The 18,155-nt window shown below is 40.8% G+C and overlaps 1 protein-coding gene across 2 annotated transcripts in view; it reads right to left on the bottom strand.

Moving 5' to 3' along the window:
- Positions 1 to 1,150: 1,150 nt before the first annotated feature.
- The window catches only part of kremen1 (kringle containing transmembrane protein 1), a 51,615-nt gene continuing 34,610 nt past the window's right edge, over positions 1,151 to 18,155 (bottom strand). The window contains exons 4-9 of one of the 2 annotated variants that reach the window (XM_019264565.2): positions 10,513 to 10,637; positions 8,719 to 8,872; positions 8,076 to 8,408; positions 5,040 to 5,279; positions 4,367 to 4,451; positions 1,151 to 4,101 (exon numbers count right to left, since the gene is read on the bottom strand). In XM_019264565.2, the coding sequence (XP_019120110.2) occupies positions 3,942 to 4,101; positions 4,367 to 4,451; positions 5,040 to 5,279; positions 8,076 to 8,408; positions 8,719 to 8,872; positions 10,513 to 10,637 (1,097 nt within the window). In that variant the 3' untranslated portion in view covers positions 1,151 to 3,941. The remainder of the gene's footprint in view (positions 4,102 to 4,366; positions 4,452 to 5,039; positions 5,280 to 8,075; positions 8,409 to 8,718; positions 8,873 to 10,512; positions 10,638 to 18,155) is intronic. The other variant, XM_019264573.2, reaches the window with a different exon arrangement.

Below are 18,155 nucleotides of genomic sequence, written 5' to 3'. Positions count from 1 at the left end.
GGAGTCCTTATAAAACAATCTTACTGTAAACACACCCTTGAGAAGCTAGAAAAGGACATATGTTATCATATGATATGATAAATTAAACATAATATTAGTTTTTTTTTTTAAGTCCAGACAGAGATATTATAGAGGGTCTAAAATTAATGATCATTATTCTGTTGGCACATTTTTGGCAGTTTTTCTATACTAGGTCGGTAGGTGTGTTCCACCTCTGCCTGAAGCTCTGTGTTTTCAAAGATTTCTGAGTAACTTTTCACGTTTGAGAACATTGATAGGATTATTATATTATCGAACAAGTTCTGCACAAGGTTGTAAAATGGGGTTTTATTCAGACGTGTCAGAGGTTCCCAGGTGACTTTATTTAGGATTTTTGCTAGCCTTGCAGCCAAAATAATTTTCAAGAAACCCTTTTTGTTTTCTTAATTATTTTAATTGTAAGCCCTCATAATTGCAAATGCACTTTCAATAGGAGCAGGTTTGGAAGCACTTTCGAGGATCATTTTGCGTCTTCATGGAGTTACAGATGTCCTGCCAACAAATAGTGAACACATGCAGCTGCTGAGTTTCTCAGAAACAAAACCAGCCCTTCAACAGTTTCAGAGCGAGCACTAGATGAAAGAAACAAAGAAACACCTTTCATGAATTAAGAAATCATCATTGCATATTATCCCATGTGTTCCACCTTATTACACGTCCCGCCATGTTTGTTTTTTTCATGGTGTTCCAGTTGTAAAGTAGAGCTCCTGCTGTTTCCCTCTAAAATGTGCAGGTTGCATGCTTGGCCTCATCCCGGAGGGGAACCAATAGGTTGCACATGGCACTCTAAATCCTCCCTCCGTGTGTGTGCATCTCCAAACAGTCTGGGAGTCATTTCACATATCTGATAAGTATTTAGCGCCACAGAAAAAAGAAAGAGAAGGGGGTGCAGATGTCCCACCATGCATACACTGAAGCCTGAATCTATTTTTTCAAATGGAATGGTTTCAATTGGAAAAGTCAATGGAATTAGCATGATCCTGGTTTTGTGGCCCATATGCTTCTCAGTCACTTGGGTACGTAATATTTTGTGCGATTATGGAATAAATGGTTTAAGATGTAGCGACCAAACAAAAGAACAGGCACAACACAAGCTTAAGAAACATGCATACAGTGTTTATTTTGCAACCAGGACACATTAAATAAAACTACAAAGGTACTTCACTTATACAAAAGATAGATTATATCCCATTCACATACAAAATAACAATAATTTACTGTATAAATTAAACATTTCACTATTTTGCTATTTACAATTCCAAGAAAACAATGTTTTGGCCCCTCCAGATCATTTCCTACAGGGCTTCTGGTGTTTTCACGTCATCGAGCACTACAGGACATTCACATCAACTACAGTTTGGTAAAAGACCACCACTCAGAAGAAAGAAAATGTGAGTTTGCATAATTTACCAGGCTATCCAAACAAATATGCCATTGTTAGATTTTAACTGTCAGATTTCATTAGCTTGTGTTAGATTGAACACACATTAATTTCCCATCGTTCTCAAATTTAGGCTCTCTTTTCTCGCTCTCGCTACGCATGGTCTGCTCTGAACATCACAAACCCAGGGGCATGTGCTCTTGTCTTGCAATATTTAAGATGAGTTACAGTTGAGCAGACAGGCGAGAATATAGCACAGAGTCACATTTTTATAAACGTCTGATTGGAAAAAAAAATCATCTTCATCGTTTTATGGGTCTCAAATGATGTCCTGAAAAACTATAAATCTTTTGACTTGAATGTCACTGTCAGGCTGCATCACGCGTGAAATAAAATGTTTCATCTCAAGTGCTCAGGTTGTTGCACAAAGTACATTTTAGTTGTTTTTTTTTCTTTTTCCACTGAAACTGAATGCAAAAGTGAATAAGTACTGTTTTGTCTTGTAAGTAGAAGCAAATGTAAGTGCGTTGAACCTCTTCTTTATTTATCCTGTAGGTGATTAGAAGATTTTGAGGGTGATCATCTGCAGAGACTAACATCTAGTCCCACAACAGGAAAAGCGAATTACTATGCCAATGGCGACCTAGTAGATTTTGACCTTTCACAAGTAGTTTAAATGTCACAGCAATGCACAGAAAACCATTCAGCTGCAAACCTGCTGTCAGCTTGTGCATAGTACCATTGGCTTTTGGAGTACATTGTTTTCGCTCAAACATTTGGCCTAAAACTGAGGTGACTAGTAAAAGCTTCCAGGTCTGCAAAGTCTTCTGGAATTTAAGTAATTTACTGCTGTCTAATGAGAGAAAGAAATGCATTCCACCTTTGAGCTAAATTGACGAGTAAGTACCAAAAGCACTTTGACGGGTTTCTCAAATCCTTTGCCGAGTCACAAAATGAAAGAGTGGACATAAATATTATCATTCCCACACTGAATTACATAATATACAACGATACTCCCCCTACCCCCAACCCCCCGCCCATAATCAAAAGACAACTTAATGTGAACAATATGTTCAGTAAATGTCCAAGACTACACATAAGAGCACACAGAAATTAAAAACAACGCTATGTGTTCATTTTGGAAAGAAAAACAATATCATCCATCATGTAACATGTACAAAAATGTAAAAGATCCAGTCTGGAGAGGTGTTCTGTTGAATGTTCTATGTTTAAAAAGACTACAATTCAATGTTTTAAATCACTGTACAAGATGTGGCATCATATTTTTACTTTACATTTAAGTGGTGGAAATCCTATTTTGGACTTGATGTCCATGCTGATATGAAAGAAGTGCAGAATCTTATACGTAAGGGACCACAGTCCGCTTTGTGAAAGAAACAGATGTGAGGAATCTGAGACAAGGGAAGAGGAGATCCTTAAGGCACTTGAACACCATCAAACCGGAAAGACTCCCACCCACAACCGAGCAGAAAAAGCCCTCAGATCTTCCCAAGCCTCCCTAAATGGCAGTTTGTCTGCAGACTGCACCACCCAACCCCCCAGTGAATGACACTACTTCTTCTCTCCACCCAAATCCACATGAGCACTGAGAATACGAGTGGGCGAGCGCACACTCTTTCTCTCTGATCTTCTCATTTTTACGGCAAGTGATTCACCCCCTAAGTGCTGTGATATCTACTTTCTGTCTGACGTCTCCACGTCCTGTTCCCCTGTCCTCAGAAAGCTGGTTGTCATGTAAAACACATCAAAAAGAAACTTTGCATATGGAATCAAAAAGAGAAATAAATACACAACTCTTTGGATGGGAGGATTCTGGTTTTTGGCTGCAAATCGGCATCGCAAGTCTGAAGCAATTCGAGGAGTTATACAAAACTGTTAAGCTGTTATGTGTTACAGCATGCGTGTATCAAAGACTCCATTACTTCATCCTCTCCTTGATAGTGATGAAGATTCAGTTGCCGCTCTGAAAGCACCAGGAAGAGGTAAACCTCCCTGTTTCCTAAACTGAACACAGACAGTGAAGTTAGCCATTATTCTCCACCCGGCTATGTTGTGTTTTCACTGGTGAGCCTGCAGTCTGGATGGGTTTTTTGGAGGTACGCTGATTGTTAGGGACATCCGTGGGTGATGGAAATAGAGCCTCACTGAACGAGAGAAGCTTCCTGCATTGTTAAAAGCGTCCTTGAATCTTTGTCAGAGCTGCAGATCTTTTCCCATCTAATCCTTCGCTCTCCTCTCCCACACTGAGGTCACTGACAGCCCTGCCTGTCCCCCTCCTCCTTGGTGCTGAGCAGGATGGGAGGGCCCAGCCACTTTCGGCCCACAGGCCATTTAGTAGCAGTCACTCAGTCAGTTGTCATTAGCCACTCAGTTTTTTTGGCTTGTTAGCGTAGCGCCTCATAGAGTTTCATTGTCTGAGGGCCTGGCATCTGACGGCCCTTGTGCAGAGTAGTTGTGGGTGGTGGTAACATTTGGTTAAAGGTGGAGCGCAGCAATGGCGCTAGTTGCCCACCAGGGGGCTGAGGTCACCGTGGTGATTCTTTAGCTTCTTCTTGAAGAGGGAAATTGTGGAGGGTCGGTACAGGATGATCCAAGGCTCAGAGGAAGCCGTGCTCTGGCTGCAGCTGTCTGAGCCGCTGACTGTTGGGATGTTCGGTGACCTGAGAGGGGAAAAAAAAGAAAAAGGAGAGTAAACACAGAGAGAAGGAAGAGAGTCATGCACCAAAGACTTGGCTTAGGACCAATGTAAAACTTATTTGTATCTATTAAATTATTTTTATGAAGTAATAAGTCTGGTGTGTTTTCTTTGGAACATGAACATGTTCTTTCATCTTTCTCCAAGATAAACATAAACCTGCAGATGTTTGTCTTAACATCTGATGCTTCGTTGATCAGGCACACCTCTAACAACCTTCTCATACTTACTTGACTGTGATGTGCAGCAGCAGCTTTGCCACCATTGCTATGACTGTCAGTACGAGGAGAGCAGCCAGAGCGTAAATGGTCCACACTACAAAGAGAGAGGAACACAGTAACAAGACATTAGATATGGAATCACGGTATTGAAAACAAACTGAAGCAGACTGAAAGAATTAGCAGGAAAATAATTATTGAGGCACTGCTGGTGCACCTGTTAGCTGTGTTCCGCCAGCAAATTGTCAAAAAAATATTGACGCATTATCATTGCACATCTGTTTTCTTCTGGTTGAGGAATACATCAGATAGCCCTTGAGACACAGCACTCAGAGTTTTGAAAGAATCATTTTAGAGTGAAGTAAAAAAGTACAGAATACGTCAGTCCAGCCTGCGTAGCTTTAACAAGAGGCCTGATTGTGATCAGCAGGGAGACCCAAAGTAACTTTGGTTATGAGTCACAGACAGGAAAAAACAAGCGTCATGTAGCATTACTTGTATGTATGATCACAGGAAGTCACTCTGGGCCAAAACTTCCAGAAGCCTCTCATCAAACTAAAATGTATTTAAAAAAATACTTTTAGAGAAACCAGGTCATGCTTAATGGGAGCTCTAGCCAAGAAACGTCCCCTGCAGAGGTAGAGAGAGGTGCAGTGGGTGCAGTGTATCATGGGTGTTGACATACTAGCGCTGTGGCCGGTGGTCTCGCTGCGTCCAGCCCACTGACCTGGCATGTTGTGCTCCGGTTTACCGGGGCTGGACGTGATCACGTAGAGGATCTGGGAGGAACGTCCGTTAGAGGTGCTGTTGGATCTCTCGGTAACGCTGCCAGCTAGCTGGGGCCCCGCCGTGCTGGAGATGTTCTCACCTTCATCATCATCATCTCCCCCAGCATCCAGTGTTCTGGTATCTTGGCTTCTCAGTGCTGGAAATAAGAATAAGAACTGATTTAGACGGGTTCAAAGATGGCTGGATTTTGTCCCTTATTTCTTTTTTTATATATATATACATCCAGCAGGTAGATTATGATTAGGAATTTCTGGCCTCCTTGGGAAATTTGAGTCTCTTTGATTTCACTGTGTTCACCAGCTAAATTGCTGACTTTGTGTATTTACCATTTGCTGCTGGGCAGGTAGTGTACAGTGAGTTTTCACAGCTTTTTTTTTTTACTAAAACCAGCTTCCTACTGTGGCCAAAAACACTACGGATGAGAGTGGTGAACCACAACAGTGAAGCTGTGAGCCAGAAAACCAAAACAATAAGCTTAAAAACACTAACATGCAATAGCACTGAGGGGAACTGCTGAGTTGGATGATTATTTTTTGTGGGTTCATCAGTACAAGTGACCACTTTCACATACAAGCACTCATGTGAGTACTATTGTTAATATAAAATGTCTTTATTTATTTAAAATGTATTAGATACATTTGTATTTGTCCATAACAACAAGACAAATCTATAGCCAGTGTTTAGTTTATCTGGGCAACTGCATGAAACTGGACTGAAGAAGGAAGAGGAGCCATGAGGTCTGTAAATATAAAAGACTCACTCGTTTAATTTCTGCTAAATTCTGTAAACGGATCTCTGTATATCTTACACACCTTAAGTCATATTGTTCAGCCCTACTGTTCTCTGTAATGTGACATATCACCTCTTGAAATAAGACAATTTCTCTGTATTATAGGCTTTCAAAACTTCCATGGAGAGGAGTGGTGAGAGGTGTGTCCTATGCCAGAGACACAGAAAAGAAAGAAAAAAAAAAAACATCTGCCATGTTGTTTTAATTTCTACAACTTGAGCACACATATCACTTAACGCCCCCTTTAATTATTCCTGTGGGCAAACTGGGCTGTGGCAGCAAACATGCAGTAATAGAATACATCATGTTGATCATGTTGTTGAAAGTATATACAGCAGAGTCACGATATTCAATACTAACAGCATTTGTTAAGAAACAGATTGACTTTGCAAAAATACTCAAGCGTGCTGTAAACATGTGGTGTTGAGAGCTTTTCTGTCCACCCAAGACATGATTCAAAAAGTGTTTGCAATAAATTCTGTTTGTTTTAACCTGCTTACAGCACCAGATGGGCAGAGTTTGCTTCATAAAACAACAGAGCCCGAGAGCATGGACTATTTTAACTAATTTATGTGTTCCCAGAGGGAAGCAATATCCTAAATAAGATCTCGTCTGCCTTTCATTTACTTCTCCTAAACATAGATGTGATTTATTTAAAATCACTATGTGATTTTGAGATTTTTCTTCTTCTACTTCTGAAACACTGCTTCAGAGAAACAAAGTGTGCAATGTGTCATGTTGATATTTATTGTGTCTCACTTTTTATTACTTTTTAATTTTTCTTACATCTTGCAGTGAAGCCATCTATTTAAAAAAAACTTGGAAGCCGCCCAGTGGTAAGACGAGATACATGTAAATACTATTTGTTTCAGGCCTGTTCCTTTCTTCCATGAATGGTGGTTAGATGTCAAAGCGACACGTTTTTTTTTCTCTTTTCATATAAAAGCTCGACCTATGACTGTAATATACACAGAACTTCCCACATGTTCCACGTTTGCAAACCAAATATCATGCTTGAAACCCGGGCTCAGCTGAAACGCTCTGCCGTTGTCATCTGAGAGCATTTAACCTGAATTTACTGCAGCGACCGCTCAGTGTGCCACAGAGCAGATATTAAATATATTTTGGTGCTGATACTATTTTAACTGTTGTTGTTTCTGTGAGTTGATCTTTCTGTAAAAAAAAAATCTATTACTTCAGGGGGGTGACCTTTTGTCACCATCATGTCTCAGAATCCATTTCTGTGCTACATGATGCCTCACGCAAAACAAGAACTGAGGTATGAGCAGAAAGGATTGTGCCTGTCAAGAGGTCAGAGGATTTTGACCTTCGTATATTGTTTTTACTGTAACCACCGGTCAAGAAAAATGATAAATGAAGGCAGAGAGGGAGGAGCGGGGACAATATAGCTTGAATGTCACCTACACTGAATTATGTCAGGGTGTGCTTCTCACATGTCTTCAGAAATTAATCTATTAAATAATTTTTGGTACATTTAAACTTACTGTGTAGAAACATAGTATGAAAACAACAGGACAGCTTTTCCTCTTCTAGTCTTACTAGATTTTCCACATTCGTTTGGAGAAATGAAAAATCATTTGCTGTGATGTTTTCAACTTTCTGTGAGCTATGTTCCTCTGTTGTATTTCTGCTTTATAGTGAAATCATTCTATCACAAGGTGCGGTGCATACTATCACAGTATTTTGTATGTAGGTGGCATAAAAACTTGCTGTGCAATTCTCAAAGGAACACTCTCACTGGAGAAGCAAAGCAGCCTGCTGCAGCCTGATAAGAGAGTGAGTTCCTAGAAAAACAAAACATTATTTGAATATGCAGTATCACCTGGGGCTGTGACACATTGACTAGCAAATGAAAAGAGAAAAGGACCTGCCAGTGGGGTGACAACTACCCCACCAGAACTAACAGGCACTGCTATGCAAAACTCCATCATGGAAGCCATCAAGTCAGCACGCACTTGTTCATGCAACTGTAGCTCTTGGTAGGTTTGAGGGGGGTACTGTAGCTCAATGTGTTTGTTGGAACCCAATCCAAACATTATAACACTTTTTAACACAAACCACTCTTCTTTCAACGCACTGCACCTTCTAAACAGAAATACCGAAAAGCAAGTGAAGTCCTACCTTGGTAAAGCAGAGCAAATCCCTGTGCCTGGTTGGTGCGGTCTGAGTAGAAGTACAGTATGACGAAGTCGCCTGTGACATTGACCAGCTCCCGTGGTGGGCTGCGCCAGTCAAACCGTGCCACCACCTGGTTGGAGTAGCCATCCAGTAGCTCCACCATGTCTGTCTGATCAGAGATCTCAAAGAAGGTGAAGTTGAAGAGGATGGCAGAGGATCCAGGGACCTGGATAGTCCAGTAACAAACACGACCAGGACTGTATTTGTCAGGAAAATCAGGGGAGTAGATTACTCCTGATGGAGAGGAGTAGTTCCCACCGCAGGCCCCAACTCGGGCTGGAAGAAGAGGAGAAAGTGGAGAAAGTGGTCAGTAATATTTGCCATAGGAGCTGCTGAGATTGTGAACTGATTACTGGGTTGTTTTTGTGTACCTTGGTGGACATCATAGTACTTGAATTGAGATGCACCAATCTGATGGATTGGTCACAATACTAACTTAATTAAGTGGATGGTGAATAAGCCATGACATAGTTTCTTTGTCACAGTCATCATGAAATTCACACACAAGTTTTAGGTATTAATAATAGGTTAGTACTGCATACACAGATGTATTTGTAAAAGTACTTATCTTAAAATTAACACTCACTGTCAAAGATGATGACCCAGCCATCTCCACCGCAAGGCTGGGTGTGGTCGCCGAAGCAAACATGGTTACACTCCATGGCAGGTGACTCGCCGTGGTCACGTGGGTCCACTTCGTTGCCGCAGAAACAGGCGTATCCTGACTCCATCCCAGCAAGCTGCAGAACACAAAAGGATTTATGCAAATCATCGCATCAGCAATTCAAAACAAACTTTGGGTAACGCTTCCCATAATGCTATTCATTATAAATCCATTTGGCATGGGTGACGGCGAGAAAAACACTGAGGGAGTCCATCGACAGAGAGAACAAACTTTGTGGACAAAACATGAAGATTTTGGCAACTGTTCCGACTGCTTTCTAAATATTCAAAATGGCTAAATTATTCACAGCTACATAACAACTTTGCAGGGAAGTCAAACAAGATTGCAAATACATAACATCCAAACCAAAAAGTCATTTTATAGGTTACGGTTCTCATGTCAGCTTAATGTGGAATTGTGGTAACACTTGGTAAACAGTCCACTGCATGGAGTTCCTCCTCTCTTTGAAATTAAAGCGACTTATGTCTAATTGCTCTTTCTCTCATGATTACAAGCTGCTGTAATCTGAGTCTGGACAACCACAACCTCTCAGCTGATTAGAAGCCTCCTTTGAAACACAAAGCTGCACACAGGGTGCAGAGAATAAACCTCACAGGAATAGCACCTATCTATCTTGCAAATCAAAACTGTTAGCCAAGTGTTCCTGAAAGTTTCGAGCAGGAATGCAAAACGCCAAAAACCTTCACACGTCATGACCTTGTCACCAATGGCTGCTTGTTCTCAAAAGCGCTATTGTCCTTCATTCAGAAGGACACCATTGTCCAATTTTCAGGCCCTAAATGAATTCACACAACCGAAGGTACTGCATCATTTCCCACTCCGAGTCTTTTCTCATGGAATAGGAATTTATCAAGCCTCTGCTCTCGTCAAGATGTATCAAGCTACGTCCTTGTTGCATTATTCTATCTGATGAAATAACACCAACATGAATACTTCTGACGGAGCAAACAAGCGATGGATCGCTGTCTAACTCATCAGGCATGCTCTTTGTCAAACAGTCACACGGGATCTGTGCTTCCCAGCACTGACGTTTCACATGCGCATTAAGGACTGTGACAATCCAAGGGTGGGCAGACGATGCCAATCTGCTGCCACATCCTGTAACATCTGCTGTACTGAGAGAGGAGGGAGGGGCTGTCAGTAACTGTCAGTGCAGACAGAGCTGAACTGGATCTGCTGAGACAGAAAATGAACACCTGGTACTGTTTATAGCTGAGGACAATGGCATGAGATGAGGAAAATGCACTGAAGAGGAGGTGCCCACTGGGCTAATAACCATTCATTTCCAGCTGTCAGCCTTGATTGCTGTGATGATTCGTCATCCCCTTGGTTGGTTTGAAACAGAAAGGTTGATGGCTGAATAAAGAGGGTATAGACTGCACTGGGCATCATGATAATAACTGTCAGGAAACTGCCCGTAAATGCAGATGATTTACATAAAAGCTCGATTATTGAAAGAGACAGCTTGTGTCCATTTTTAGACATGACACGGGCAATTGAGTGGACGACTCTTCCGTTCCATTTAATGAGGGGACACATTTGAACTTTCCATTACAAGTGCCAGGATAGAAGACACACTACGTACGTTTGAGTATTTTTTTAAAATATGTTCACCTACAAAAGCTGCCATCTTTAATCTGAATTAAAAGATAATGCCTTTTGTGTTACTGCTTTCTACTTTAGATTCAAACTCACCTTGTATCTCTGCTTCCTACAGAAGCTAATACAGTTCTGGATTGTGAGTTTGTTGGAGGTCTCGCTGGTGCCGGACAAAGTGGGTGGATCACCGCTGTCTTTGAAGCAGCCCAAGTTCCCAGGCACTGTAGGGAGAAAAAAACAATTTGTTACACACAACAATTTAGATGCAATCACATGCACATGATTAGTATTTGCTGTACAAGGGTGTTTTTTTGTCACTTAGATTTTATATCCAGGTTTCTATCTAGATCCACTGCAGGGATCAGTCCCTGCTCTGTATTTTATGAAACACATAATACGCTGCATGCCTTGAACCCTTGTGTGTCTCATGGCATCTTCTAAGCATTTTTTTTAGATTTTATAATCGTGTATGATTAACATCTTGACTTATAGACCCATCCCTCAAAAAAGAATCCATGGTGACAAGCTCAAGCAATATTCAGGCCTCTCTTTAAATGTTTTGGTGTGAATTGCCAACAGTCAAGCCAACAATTTGGCCTCAGACAAACAGAGAAAAGGAGAATGAGGAGAAGTTGGAGAGAGGGGGAGAAGAGGGGAGAAGGGGACAGGGATTTTTGAGTCATAGCGAGCTGGAATCTAGAAAATGTACCCTGTCAGATGTGAGAGTAAATTGCGTCAGATTAGGGTTGTAATGTTTTCTACATGTGTGACTGTGTGTGTATGTGTGTGTTGAGAGACTGAATTTTCAAAAGACTGAGGTGCCAAGAAATGGAAAGAACTGTTATACAGCACCTTTCCAGATGGTATTCAACAAATAGCAACATCTGGAAGGAAGCCAAGTGCAGCGGCTTAGGTGTACATTAAACACAGGCTGAAGTTTAACCCGAGTAAAAATTCATGAAACAAAGTTTTCAGTTTTGGAGCACTACCTGAGTCAAACCTTGGATATTCTTTCATAAAACAATATAAGCACAAACTACACAGAACTTGAACATCTCAAGTTTCCATTTATTTTTTTATACCCTCTTGGTTTTGACCCTTGTTGCAGCCAATCATATGAATAACTATTGAATATTTAAACGTCTTTGTTAGCTGAGACCTGGGGATGTATGACACAAATGGGCCAACAATCGCAGATGGATCACAATGCAGACAGATAGATGGAAAATGGAATGTTGATATCTTTCCAGCTCACATTAAAGTCAGATGGATCAGCCCACCTCCCTAATCCACAGTCTACTTATCAAATACAAGTTAGCAATCCTTTGGAATCCAGCGTAGTGAATAAACACTCAAAGGCCTTTAAATTCAATGTAATTGCTCAGGAAGTGCCAACAATGCCAGCAGCAGTCAATATCCCACTTGTGATTTGTTTTTCATTGTGATTCAAACAGGCTTACTCTTGTTTCATTTCCATGTTTTGAGGTGAAACGGATTTGACAAACAGAAGTAAATGCACAATCTGAAAGTCATTTCCACTGCAAGTATAAAAAAAAATCTCCCCCCAAAGCTCTCTTCAGTCTAATTGGAATTGGTGTCATCCGACTGTAGGGTACAAATGAGCTCGTTAGGAAAACACAAAATAGACAAGAGCAAAGACTGTGTCCAAAATAGCTGTCAGTTCTGCTCTGAGACACAACATGGATGTAAAAAATCAAAAGCACGTGAACTTACAAAAGATTCTTGTTCTTTGTGAGCATCTGCGATTTCCAAATTTATTCTGATTTTCAAAAGCAAGTTAACTGAGGAACAAACCATCTTTAATGCAGAGCTCAAAGTGTGACTGATCCTTCCTGGGATTTTTTCAAATCTAATTTCTTTTGGTCTCGTATATAATGATTTTTTCGGGAAACTGGAAATCAGATCACTAGAGACTTTTGTTTCTCACTCCACAATATTAGAATCGTAGAAACTAGTGAGGTTACACCTATTGAACGTTGAGCATACAGTAATAAAAGAGTTTCTTTGAGTAGTGGTAGAGAGTTAATCATATGTCTGTCAGGTTACTCTGCTAAATACAAATATGAATGGAAATACAATTTATCAAAGCAGTCAGCAATGTTTTCCCCTCGTATTGATAAAAGAGAGGAACGCATTTATTTGATCACAAGTTAGTCAGGAGCATATCCCGTGTATTTCTATAAAACAACTTGTGTCATACTTTGTGGATGCTGCAAAGTCTGACAACAAGCTCAGAGACTGTGAAGTGTTTGTCCCCTGACTCTGTATACCAACACTGTGCTAGAGCTGAATATCTCTGGAGCTTTTCAGTTGTTGTGTGTCTTCTCTCCTCAAACATTTGCACATTGAAAACTGCCTGCTCGTCTCATGACAGTTCCACCAGTGAACAACTGGCATCCAGTTGTTGGCAGTAAAAAACAGAAAAACACATGATCCATTTATACAAGCATGTCATGATTTAATTTTGGAATATATTCTGCAAAAGAGAAGAAAAAAAAATGGATAAGTGTGCAACTCGTGTTTCATTGTAGAGGGGCATCAGTCAAAACTGCCTAGATGAACCAAAGTAACCTTTACAAAGACCACACACGTGCATTGTCTTTGGGATGCCAGTCGTTGGCAGTGTTAACTTATTGGCTGGAACAAAAGCTCTTTTACATGCACGACAGATGCTGCAGATTCTTTCTGTTTATGTAAGAATGAGGCACAAAGGCTTTTGGGTAAAAAGTGTGACATGTTTCAGATTCCATGCAAATTGTTGTCCGCAAGAATGTCTGCCACAGACTGGAAAAGTAAAGAAGGGGAGAAGGGGAAATGAAGTGAAGTAGACAGAGAGAGGGCAGCTCCCTGCATTTTACCCACTGTTTGCTGACCTTGAAGTGACCAGCTAGATTTTGGCTGCAGCCACGTTTCGCTGCTGTGTGGAACTGTGTTTGACAGATGACTCAACACTTGAAGAAAAAGATTCTCTCAGACGAGACACGGGAAATCATGCACAATATTCCTTTTCCAGCCACAGCCATGCCAAAGCTTTATAAATGGATTAATGTGGTTGTTTGGATCATTCAGAAAGACTCCACAGCAGACACTGTCAGAATTAAGGGAAGGATTATATGACAGGTTTGAGTCAAACATGACAGTAATAAGAATCTCCAAGCTACCTTTCAGGGTGAAAAAGGACAATGCTGTGGCAGCAGTTTCTCTTTATTCTGGATAAACCCTAGTGAAATGTGAAGGAGGGGAGATGAGAATAGAAGAGAGACAACACCTGGCTGGGAACCAGCAACCTCCCTCCGAGCAAGGCAGTTAGGCGGGTACTACTTCAATGGAGCTTTTGAAAAGTGGAGAAGAAAATGCTACTGCAGGGCTCAATAGCCAGATTAAAGGCACCAGTGCTCCTTTTTCATTTTGCTTTGACAAGAAGATTGCAGACTACAGTCAATTTATCTGTCTTTGTCCTCTCCTCATCCCAGGGGCTGTGAAGCGCTGGCTGAAGAGCAGCAGGTGGTGGGATCGTATCACACCAGAACATTTGTATAAAACCTGGCCAGTCCACAGTGCATGCATACTGTTTGTCTGAAAAAAAGAGAGGAGAATTGTCCTCGCATGAACAAAGCGTCGTTCCCTTAAAAAACACATCTGCTTTGCAGGCGCAACAAGTGCAAATATCTCCACGTACAAGAAAAGAAAAAAACACACAAACACACTCGACACACTTCAAAGCTGTCAGTGGAATTTAGACTTTAACGAGCCAGAGGGGAGAAATGGAGGAAACACAAGGTGCATAAATGCTCCAGTCAGCCCAGACCAGACCTCTGAAAACCTCAGAAGATCACAGCAGGAGGGGCGACTCCTACAAAGTTAAAAAAAAAAAATAATAATAATAATAATAATTAAGCTTTAAAAAAAAGAAAAATGGACACAGAGAGCTAAATGAGGCTCGACAGCAGCCAGACTCATCACAACCTGGCAACCCAAGCTTGGAAAAGAGCAGCTAGTTAGCCTTCCAACAACGCAACACAATGCAATGCAGACAGGAGGCAGCAGGCAAAACAACAAAGTTCACGGGTGTCTGTCTAGCAGGGAAAAGGAGACACCTCTGTCGTCGCGGCAGACACAACAACACATCAGAGAGGGAGAGAGAAAAGAACAACACAGAGGGATATAACAACATCAAACATGTGCAGCAGGCTTTGGCAAGTGCGCTTGGCAGGGAGCATGTGAGCAGGTTGATGAGCTGGGGGGGGGGGGGCAAACGTGTTATTAAGGAAACATAATTACAGTTATAAATTTCTGCACCTTCTGGAGGGTAAAAGAAACCTAAGAAAAAAATGAGAGAGAGGTAAAGAACTGTTTTCTTTAGAACGGGATGACGGCTGTCTTTCTTTTCAAAACAGCCACTCTGCTATCTTGCACAGTATGTCAGATATTTCACTTAAACCATGACGTAAGACAGAGACAGAAAAAAGAGAGAGAGAGAGATATGAAGCCGTAAGGGACAGTGAACATTTAAAGCCTCTGCTTTATAATCACAGTTGCAACACTGGAGGGTTTCTGTCGAAAAGCTATTCTCACACTCAGTCCTAATCCTGTAATCTTCAGGAAAAGCCAGGACGACAATGAAAAATGTACATACAAGAGCCTGCAATAAAATTGAATACATCTAATAAAGCACCAGAATGTGGGCTGTGTATGAAATCTCAAGGACTGACTGTAATGTCAAGAACGAACAGCTGGCATCAGATGTCTATTATTGTAGTCAGTTAGAATAGAGTGTCCTTTTAATATTGATTACTTAACATGCATATCAATAAACTTCTAATGATACTGAGCTCCTACCAAAATAAAAGCAGAAATAACATACAGTATACATTAGCTCATTAGCTTTGATTGTTTTGTATAAATGGGACCAATGTTTTTTGGCTTCCTTCCTTCCTTCCTTCCTTCCTTCCTTCCTTCCTTCCTTCCTTCCACCTTTTCTACCTCCACCTACACAAGTTATTAGTATTCCTATTGTTCCTATCAGGTGATTTTGTTTCATGTAGTTGCTTGTTTGTTCTCTCAACAAGAAAACAGTCAATGGGTTGTCAGTTACCACCTAAAGAATTCTGGATGTGGGAACATGAAAGGTTAAAGGCGCTGACTGAGCACGCCCACACAGATCATTAACAAAATCTTTGGCCTGACTGTGTAGGTGATGGCGTGGGGTTTCTGTGATGAATGACGACAGTCATGGTGAAATTTATGGCCGCTTTCGAGAACAACCACTTTTTGCATTCCCATGTTTTTCTTGTTTGTACATCAAATTATTTTATATTGTAGCTATAAATGCTGATTTGTATGTCTCTATATGTGATGATCCATTTCACACAGAGTGGCGTGGATTCACTGATTAGAATGAATTGTTTCTGTCGAAAGCTAAAATGCCAAACATTTGCTATTTAATGGTTTTCTTTGTCATTTTTGATAGTGAACTGAATATCTCTGAGTGTTGGACTGTTGGCCAAATAAAAAAAGATAAAAAAAATTTATCAAAGGGCTGTGGGAAATTTTAAAGGACATTTTTATTGCAGTTCTCCAGCTGAGTGACTTAACATAGGCAGATGGAAACATCTGAAGATTTGTAAGACTTTTTGTCAAAGGTGTAACTTCCAGTAATGCCAAAATCAAAGCACGAAACAGCTGTGCTACATACCACGTCTTAAACTGATGAAAAACATATCTCCTCGCGTATCTTTCCTCATCTTTATGCAACGCCAAAGTGCAGCTTTGCTGCTACATGTTTCTCCTTCTTTTTTTTACAGTATCTAATATCACATGTTTCGTCTCGTGAATGCATGAACATTTAAATGTTTTTCTTTTCATGCCTCATTAGATCTGAAACATTTTTATAGACGCTAATTTATTTTATGGATTATTTTCTTCCATTGAGTTTGACATCTCAGACATTTAGTTTTGATATGGAGTAAAAAGAAAACTAATGAAGTATCTCAAGCATGAGAAATCGACCAGAATTTTTTTTTAAGAAAAAACTTTTCATTAACTTTCGCCAAAATCATCCTTTAAACGGCACCACTGCTTCATTAACACCCAATTACATTGTAACCAGAGACAGAAAAGTCATTAGCGCTTCCCCATTAGAAAATAGATGTTAAAGCCGTGAGGTCAAAAGAGGAGAAGCAGGATTTTAAAAGCACATTCCTCAAGTGCTAAAAGGTTTGATGCAAGTAATTTAACACAGGTATGCTGAAGCCTTGGAAACACTCCCACCAACACATTAATGCACCACCAGCAGATTAACAATTCAAATCTGATGCACACACACCTCCTAGAACATACACTGCTGCAGGAATGCAGTGCAACAAAGCTAGGAAACAACACTTATCACAGTCGGTGTTTATGTGATATTTTTTTCCCCCCTCCGTCACGTTCTGTCTCTCTGCCTTTATTCCTCGCTCTGTCTCCCTTTCATTGTGTCTCAGCCCCCATTTATTACCCCTTTTGTAGTACAGTATATTCAATACATAAACAAATACAGCTGCTGCATTTCATCTAGCCTGTGATTAGTCTTGTCGACTGCACCACAGCCTGCAATAATACAAGAGAAACAGAGAAATATGCCACAAACTCCCCCAGGACGACCATTTCTGGAAACTCTGTATTGTTTGTAAGGAGGTGGGAGTTGCTATTATGTGTTTTTGTTGAGTTTATGCTTTGCTTTTCTATGGAGATCATAAATTATCCAGTCTGTAAATGGGAACAATTTTCAGTTAGAAAATATGGCAATTATTATTGGACAGAATGAGACAAGTATTTGTATCTAACAGACAGACTCTGCAAGTGGGATGTTCAAAGCACACTGCTGAGAGTGTGTGAGAAAGAGAGAGACAGAGAGGGAAAGAGTGTATGTTGTGCCAGTATACCACGTGCATGTTGCATGACAACTGTAACTGTATGTCCTCATTTATCCCATTTCAACATTTCTGTGTGTGTGTGTGTGTGTGTGTGTGTGTGGGATGGGGGGTTGGTGGGTGGAGGCTGTGTTACAACAAGATTGAGATGGAAAAGATCAATGCCCAAGCCTGGGGCCCTGGGAGAGTGACTAACCATCTAATTAGAGGGAAGAGAGAAGAGTCGGAGCTTTAAATGAATAATTAGTGCCTTCTCCGAGATTGGGCCGAACAATGCGGTGGAAGAGATGAAAAATGGCCACCACACTGCATCACTCTACCTCCCCTGACAAACCAAATAGCCTGTGTCCTGAGGAATCCCAGGGGACTTGATACTGACGCGACTGGGAGATGAAAAGATGAGCAGACACTTTGTGACCACCTCAGGCGTCAGATAAGCACAAAGGTGCACTTCCATTTATCATCATTCACTTTCAAAGAGGTCGACTCCGTGTTTGTCTGCTCTGGCAGGCTGTCCTGGCTATCTAGATGTCAATAACAGTGGCAAAGTGCCCAGGAATGTGCAAAAAAAAAAAAAGACAAAAAGTGTTACAATTAACAATGCAGCATGAAAAGTCCAGAGTTATACATTATGCATAATTAACTCCATGACAAGCAATTTTCATTTGATTGTTCTGCCGCAAGTCACACATAAGAAGTGTATAAGTGCATTCATTCAGCTGGGACAACTGACTACTTAGGTGATGCACTACCACAAAGACAAACAACAATACTGAGTGCAGGTAAAGAGCAAGGCCAACAGCTAAA

The sequence above is a fragment of the Larimichthys crocea genome, chromosome III, assembly GCF_000972845.2.
Source record: "Larimichthys crocea isolate SSNF chromosome III, L_crocea_2.0, whole genome shotgun sequence".
Classification (NCBI taxonomy): domain Eukaryota; kingdom Metazoa; phylum Chordata; class Actinopteri; family Sciaenidae; genus Larimichthys; species Larimichthys crocea.
This window is presented reverse-complemented; position numbering and strand designations above follow the sequence as displayed.